We start from the raw sequence: 7652 nt of genomic DNA on the forward strand, positions 1-7652 counted from the left end.
TACATTAAATTTGCCCCCCCCCCCCCGTCCTCTCTAGAAGCCCCTCCTTCACCCCACCCGTCTCTATCCTGTAAGCCCTCCTCCACCCCAAGTCCCGCCCCCATTTCTGGAGGCCCCGCCTCTACCCAGTCCCCACCCTGTCCAGGAAGCGCCCCCTCCACATCAAGCTGGACATCCGTCCACCAGGGTCCAGGGAAGGAGGTGGCAGAGGAGTCTGTGACCCTGTCTTCCTACCCTTTGCTTGTCCCCAAGGTCAGAATTCTCTCCATTCAGGCCCTTTCAGAGCTGACTCTGCAGATTGCCACTGGCAGAAGTTTGGTCCCAGGCCTTCAAGGGACGATGGGGAGGGGCCTTTGCAAGCTTGGGGACCAGGCATACCTGAGTTCTAGTCCTGGCTCTACCACTGACCAGCTGTGTGACCAGGGGTATGTCCCTTTTCTGCTTTGAGCCTCAGTTTCTCATCTGTTAAATGGGCATGATATTTGTCTCAGGCAGAGCTGATGTGGGGGCTTTCCAGCACTCAGCCCAGGGCCGGGTTCACAGTGGGCACGTGCTCTCTAACGGTCTGTCCCCTCGCTTCCTTTTCTCCTGTCTGCAAACCCTCAGCCCCTGCACTAAGGCAGCGCATTCACCAGGAGCCTGGCACTCTTCCCTGGCACTGTCAGCCAACTCGCTGGGTAGAGACCAGAAAGGGGCAGCGTGGCAGGGTGGCTGTCATCGTTACCCTTCCTGGGTCACCCTGGGCCTCTGATGTGCTGGCATGTGCAGCGTCCTCTCTTTGAGGTTTTGGAATTTCCTGCCGAAGCAGGCAGGGAGGACTCCCCATTTCACAGAGGAGAAAACGGGCCAAAAGAGGGAAAGGGCAGAAGCCCATGTCACACGGCTGGGACTCAGTTTACCAGGATTTGAAATCAGGAGACCCGAGTCCCATGATCCAGAAGCTGCTTTCTCCTCGGCTCACCCTGCCCAGGTTGGCCGAGGGAGCGGCCTCCGGGGGGTGTCTGAGGTGCTCTTTCCCCCCAGGGCGGTTTGGGGAGCTGTGCTTCGGCTGCCTGCAGCTTCCGGGCCGCCAGGAGCTCCCCGTGGCCGTGCACACGCTGAGGGAGGGCTGCTCCGACGTGCAGAGGCTCAGCTTCCTGGCCGAGGCCCTCACCTTGGGCCAGTTCGACCACAGCCATGTGGTGCGGCTGGAGGGCGTCGTCACCCGAGGTAGGGCCCATGCTCCACCAGTGTGGGAGGAGATGATGGGGTAGGAGGTGGAGGTGTGTTGTGCCCCCAGGCCCTCTGCTCAGTCATGAGAGGGAGCCCTGACGCTGCCCACCATGGAGAGAAGGGCTCAGCCCTCCTTCACTGACTCTGGGTGTCCTCTCGGACCCTGCGTGATCTTTGGGCGTGTGGTGACACTCGGTGGGGTTGGACCTTCAGAGTGATCGCCCTCTGCTAACTTGGTGCAGATCCTCACCTTGGCCTTTGTTCCCCTCAGATGGCACCCCTTTTGTTCTTCAGCACAGAGGGTCCTGGGCTGGGCAGGAGGGTGGCAAGACTCAGGGAGCTTGGCCTTGGTTCTGGCCATCTTGGCAGGGTCTGGGGCCCAGGTGGGGGAGCACATTTGCTCACAGAGGGCAGCAGGAACCTTAGCGTGTGTTCACCTCCGTGGGTACAGGAAGCACCTTGATGATCGTTACTGAGTACATGAGCCATGGGGCCCTGGACGGCTTCCTCAGGGTGAGTGGCCTGGGCCCTGCGGGGTACTGATGACCATGATATTCTTGGTCCCTCACTTTTCCCTTTGGTGGGACTTGGGGTTGGCCTCATTCCCTATAAAGATGCCCACTGGCCAGGCTGACCTGGCAGGTCACATGGCAAACTGAAGCCCAGAGAGGGCCAGTTGACTTCCCTGGGGTCACCCAGCAACAGGGGCAGCGAGAGTGCAGCCTGGCCTCGCTCTCCTCTCTCACAGCGGCACGAGGGCCAGCTGGTGGCTGTGCAACTGATGGGGCTGCTGCCCGGCCTGGCGTCGGCCATGACGTATCTGTCGGAAATGGGCTACGTCCACCGGGGCCTGGCGGCCCGCCGGGTGCTGGTCAGCAGCGACCTCATCTGCAAGATCTCCGGCTTTGGGCGGGGACCTCGGGACCGAGCAGAGGCTGTCTACACCACCATGGTGAGGAGCCCTTCCCTCGGCAAACTGCCCTGGAGTCCCCATCTCCCCACATCCCCCTTCCTGGCTGTGTCAGGGTCACTCCTGCCTCTCCATCCAGCTGTCCGTGCCAGTGTGGGCCTCGCCTAGATGAGCAGCTGGGGAGATGGCAGGTGGGACTGGATCTGTGGCTCTGCGGGTGGGGAACCCTGGCTGTGACCTGGTCCCCTCCTGCCCCTGACCTGCCTGCCTGCCTGCCTGCCCGCAGAGCGGCCGGAGCCCGGCGCTGTGGGCCGCCCCCGAGACGCTTCAGTTTGGCCACTTCAGCTCCGCCAGTGACGTTTGGAGCTTCGGTGTCGTCATGTGGGAGGTGATGGCCTTTGGGGAGCGGCCCTACTGGGACATGTCTGGCCAAGACGTGAGTGACACCCGTGGCTTCTGCTCCTTGCCTTCTGATCCTGTTGCTCCGACCTCTGCCCATTAACCCTTGACCTCTTAGCCCCAGGCCCCTCTTCACTGTCTACTTGCTTCCAGTCCTGCCTGTTCACCACTTGAGCCTTCCTTGGGATGGGGTGAGTGTGTGTATTGGGGGACCTAAAACCTCCTGTCTGCCCGCCACCCCCATGGCCTAGGTGATCAAAGCCGTGGAGGATGGCTTCCGGCTGCCACCCCCCAGGCACTGCCCCTCCCCCCTGCACCGACTGATGCTTGACTGCTGGCAGGAGGACCCAGGTGAGCGGCCCAGGTTCTGCCAGATCCATGGCCTCCTGAGCAAGATGGTGCAGGATCCAGAACCCCCGAAGTGTGCCGACACTGCCTGTGCCAGGTACAGCTGTCACCTCGCTTGTCCCAGGTACATTCCCAGGTATCTCCAACCATACCAGACGTAGCAGAACTCTCGCCTGTCCACGAATGCCCGACCCCGCCACCATGTACAAGTACAGCTGCCCCACCTGTCCTCCCCCACCAGGTACGACTACTCACTCAGGTACCCCAGATAGATCTAATACTCCCACCTGCCTTAGGCATGTGTGACTTATCATCTTAGTCACTTCTGCTTGTCCTGGGTTTTGCCCCACGTATCCCAGGTACAGTGACCACATACATAAATGTGGTAATAGTCCCAACATATCTGTAGTTCCAATAAATAAGTGAAATTAGTATTAGTTGTCCCCAATACCAGTCACTTCCCAAGCTCTCCTAGGTACATCCTACCCAAGACTGTCGCAGATACTCCCTTTACCTGGCTCCTATGCAGCTCACTCTCTGCCAGCCTGAACATCGTGAACCCTCGCCTTCTCTGAGAATACCTAGAACCCTGTGTGAGCCAGGCCTGTCGGAGGGCTCGGCCATCTTCCCCTTCTCCTGGCCGTTCTCAGACGGCCTCTCCTCAGGAGAGTGACCGGGTCTGGGCCCCAGGTCCCTGCTGTCAACTGACCACTGCTCCTCTGCTCCCCAGGCCTCCCACGCCCCTGGCGGACCGTGCCTTCTCCACCTTCCCCTCCTTTGGCTCCGTGGGCGCGTGGCTGGAGGCCCTGGACCTGGGCCGCTACAAGGACAGCTTCGCTGCCGCCGGCTATGGGAGCCTGGAGGCTGTGGCCGCCATGACTGCCCAGTGAGTCTAAGGGGCCCGGTGGCCCTGCCCCTGCCAGCATGGGAGGCCCAGCCGGTCCTGATTCCGGTTCCCTGGCCGGGCAGGGGGTGGGAGGGAAAGCAGAAGGTGGGGAAGAGCCAGCTGGGTCTGACCCGCCCTTCTTCTTTGCAGGGACCTGGGGAGCCTGGGCATCTCATCGGTGGAACACCGGGAGGACCTCCTCAGCGGGATCAGTGCCCTGCGGGCCCGGGTGCTCCAGCTGCAGGGCCGGGGGGTGCAGGTGTGAGCGGCTCCACTCTTCCAGGCCAGGACCCCAGGGGGCTCCAGCCCCCAGCCTTGCCCAGGACCCCTGCCAGCTGCACTCCACCCGTGCAGAAGTGAGCTCCCAGAGCTTGTGTGGAGCCCCGGTTTCCTCCATTTCCCTGCCTTCTCCCCCCATTTCCCCCAGTCTGAGCACCTTGGCTGACTCAGTGCCCCTGGAAAAAATGTTCAAAACCTGGGGAGGATCCCTGAGATAACAGTGGGAGGAAATGCAGGGTCTCAGAGACCAAGGTGGGCAGGGGCAGGGAGGAAGACATAGCTTTAAAAGGCCCGATTCCTGCCCTTCTGTCTTCCATACCCACTGGGGTCTGGGGCCTACTCCAAAGGGTGCCCCACTTTCCCACAGACCATTGGCCAGCAGGCAGCACAGGTCCCTGATGGATGGGCTCCTGTCAGTGACCACAGCTGCTGGCCGCCAATCCTGATGGGCCATGGGGCCTCAGCTCCCCGTATTCTAGCTGGGCCCTGTCTGGACACTGGTCCCGAGGCCCAGGCAGGCAAAGGTGGTGCTGAGCTCAGGGGCTGGACCCCGAGGGCCCCGGACTTAGCTGATTTCTGCTTCCCCCACCCTTGAGCTGACCATTCAGGGTGAGGGTGAGGGTCCCGGTGTTCCCCTGAGGCCCCACTAGGTGCCCCCCACCCCCTTTGCTTTCCTTTTATAAACTCACCGGCCAGGACATCTGGGAAGAGCATGAGGAGAGAAGTTTTCTCCCCGGGGCCCCAAGAACTTTGCTCCCCAGACTTGGGGGATGATGAAGACATGACTCTCAGAGACGGAGCTTCTCTCTCTAACAGGCCGGTCCAACCCTTACCGTACAGGTGGGGAAAACAAGACCTAGTGAGGAGTCAGGGCCAGAGCTGGGGTTGAACCCATGTGCCCAACTCCCGATCCAGAGCCGAGGTTGGCTCTGGAGAGAGTCATTGGTCCTGCCCTGTGTCACCAACACTATTTCCTGAGGCAGCCCAGGGGTACTCTGAGGTGACCCCCTCTTGCAGGCTCCATCCCCTGCACCCAGCCTCCCGTGGAGTACCTCCTCCCTCTGGCCCCTCTTCTGCGGGGCTTTGGCAGAACCTAGTTGCACTGAGCTGAGTCCAGAGTTCCTTATCCAGGAAGGCCTCCCAGAGGCGGGGGTGATCGTGAGGCCAGGGCTTTCGTGGCACAGAAGGAAGGCAATTGGGTCTGGATAGGGTCACGCCTGACCTATGCCTGCTGTGGGTTTGGCTGCGTGTGGGTTGGGTGGGATGGGGTGGGAAGGAGACAAGGGCTACAGGAAGGGGTGAAGGAGACACAGCCGGCCCTTGGAGGGCCCAGATGAGGCGGGGAGGTGAACTCAGGCTCCAAGAACTACTACACGTCCCCCACGGGAGACCTTGGACCTGTGGGCCGGACACTCCTGATGTGTGTATATGGAGGGGTGTCTGGAAAGCTTCCTTGGCTGAGAGTCTGATGCATCCATTGAACAGGGCCTTGGAGGGGCGGGGGGAGGACCCTTTCCTTAGGGTTGGTGGAGTTTTCCGCAGGCCAAGACGGAGGGCCTAGGACAAGAGGAGTCCAAGCAGAGGGGCCAGCATGAGAAGGAGCCTGGAGGGTGGGAGATGCAGCACATCTTTGGGGAGTGCTCCGTGGTGGGGGACGGTGCCTCTCAGCAGTGCCTTTGGCCTCATTCTGCCAGCAGGGCAGGCGTCCCCCCACCCCCGCTGTCCATCTCCTGAGCACCTGCCCCAGCTCAGTGTCCTGGGGGGTGCTAGGGGAGGCCGAGATATGTCTTCTACCTTTGACAGAGCTGGAGGGTCCCTTGCCGGTGCCCTCCAGGCCCTGCCCCGTGGGAAGTCTGGAAAGGACATACCAGCATCCTGTGGAGGGAGCCTCAGTCCCATCTCCAGCCTCATCAGTCATGCCCTGAAGGTCAGAGTCCCCTCCTCCTCCCCCCGCTGTTCTGCAGAGTCCCCTGGCTGTGTTGGCAGGACTTCGGTGTCCAGGGTAGACCTCCCTTCCACTGAGGAGTGAGGTCCCAGCATCCTGATGGGTCCTAGGCCTCAGCCCTGCACAGGTGCCGGCAAGATGCAGGCTGATGGCTCCCTGGGAGTGCTCTACAGATCTATTTTTATATGGACCTTATTCACTGGATAGAGAGAGGTGGCCTGCAACCCCCCAGCACCCATATCTGAGCCCATCCAGGGAGGGAAGGGGCTGGTTGGTGTGGGGGGGAGGGTTCCTTTGACTAATTCTGGAGGTGTTTTTATAGTTCTTGGGTTCTATATGCAGGACAAAGTAATAAAAACTTGTCTGTGGTATGGTGCCTCTGTCAGTGACAGTTGCTTAACTGTTAAGTAACTTGTGTGGGAGGGTTTCGCCACCCCTGCCCCACCAAAGGGGTCTCCAAAGTGTGTGTCTGAGATCTCTGGGCAAGAGACACATTTAGGAAATAGATAACAGGACAGTGTGATCAGGGTTTACCCTAGGGGCGAGCACTGGGTGGCTTCCCCGAGGGGGCAACACTGCGTGGTGGTGCCATTGCCCGAGATGGACCACGTAAGGGGAGGGGGAGCAGGTTAAGCAGCGATGTGGGAAATGACGAGCTCGGTTGTGGACCAGGCTGCAATGTGTGTCTGACACTGAATAAATGATGCTTAGGTGATGTCCTAGCACAGCCTCCACAAGAACTAGCTCTTCATATGACTAATTGAACCTAACTGTTCATGAGGCAACACATTTGGACTTCTTTCAACAGGACGTCCCAAGCAGGGCTTTTGGAACGATCACGGGGGCCTGTAGGGTAAAGAATGAAACTACTGTTCATTGGAAACTCCCCTGGTGTGGGGGGGGTCTCATCCTCCCTTCATCCAGGCCTCATCCTCCCTTCAGCTCAGAGCAGCTCTGCTTTTATTTGCTTTATACACACAGCAGAGGCTACAAAGGAAACTGCCCACAGGGATGAGGTAAGAATTCCTTTGAACGGGAAGAGGGAGGCCTCTGAGGGCCAAGGAAAAGTGCTACACGGCTCCTCTCGACTGTGGCCCGTGTTGCTAGATATTTTTTGGTGGCTAGTGACTATTTTTGTGAAATCTCGTGATTTTTAAATTGTTAGCAATTAATTTGAAAAGACAAAATCCAAACCGTGAAAAGCGTTTGCGGCCCTTTTTGGTCTGTGGGTTGGCGGTAAGGTTTGAATTTTCTTTGCCGCATGCCAGCCCTGCCTGTGATAGTTCAGCCCATGCCTTAAATCCTGGGATGGGGAGCTCATTACCGTCTCCAAGCCAACTCTTATATGGAATGAAGGACTGCTCCATCTTTGTCATGTGACTGGTATTTATTAGGGACCTGTTACATACTACACATTCCCTGCAATTGGGTCTAGGCAGTAGTGCAGTTGGAGCCCAACTAGCCTGAGGGTGGCTTTGAGTAAAGAATGTTGGATCCTAAGTGTTTTCTTGATGTCAGGCTCTACTTAACAACAGTGTACTAGATGCTGAAGGAAAAGGTAGAAACCTCAGCTTTGGTGACTTAATCGCTTGAAATGAGTAACCTCTACTCTAAATGCTGTCACTGACTGAAGGACCTTCTCCCTAAACTGTCGACACCGATGACCTGCTGAA

The 7652-nt window shown here is 58.9% G+C and overlaps 1 protein-coding gene across 1 annotated transcript in view; it reads left to right on the top strand.

Annotated features, from left to right (window-relative positions):
- EPHA10 (EPH receptor A10) overlaps window positions 1-4020 on the top strand; it is a 40921-nt gene extending 36901 nt beyond the window's left edge. Inside the window, 7 exon segments of the mRNA XM_007453797.1 lie at window positions 919-1209; window positions 1664-1725; window positions 1961-2164; window positions 2409-2558; window positions 2773-2966; window positions 3600-3755; window positions 3906-4020. Coding sequence (XP_007453859.1) covers window positions 919-1209; window positions 1664-1725; window positions 1961-2164; window positions 2409-2558; window positions 2773-2966; window positions 3600-3755; window positions 3906-4020 — 1172 coding nt within the window.
- The last annotated feature ends 3632 nt before the right edge of the window (window positions 4021-7652 follow it).

This window comes from Lipotes vexillifer, unplaced genomic scaffold (genome assembly GCF_000442215.2).
Source record: "Lipotes vexillifer unplaced genomic scaffold, Lipotes_vexillifer_v1.1 scaffold213, whole genome shotgun sequence".
NCBI lineage: Eukaryota > Metazoa > Chordata > Mammalia > Artiodactyla > Lipotidae > Lipotes > Lipotes vexillifer.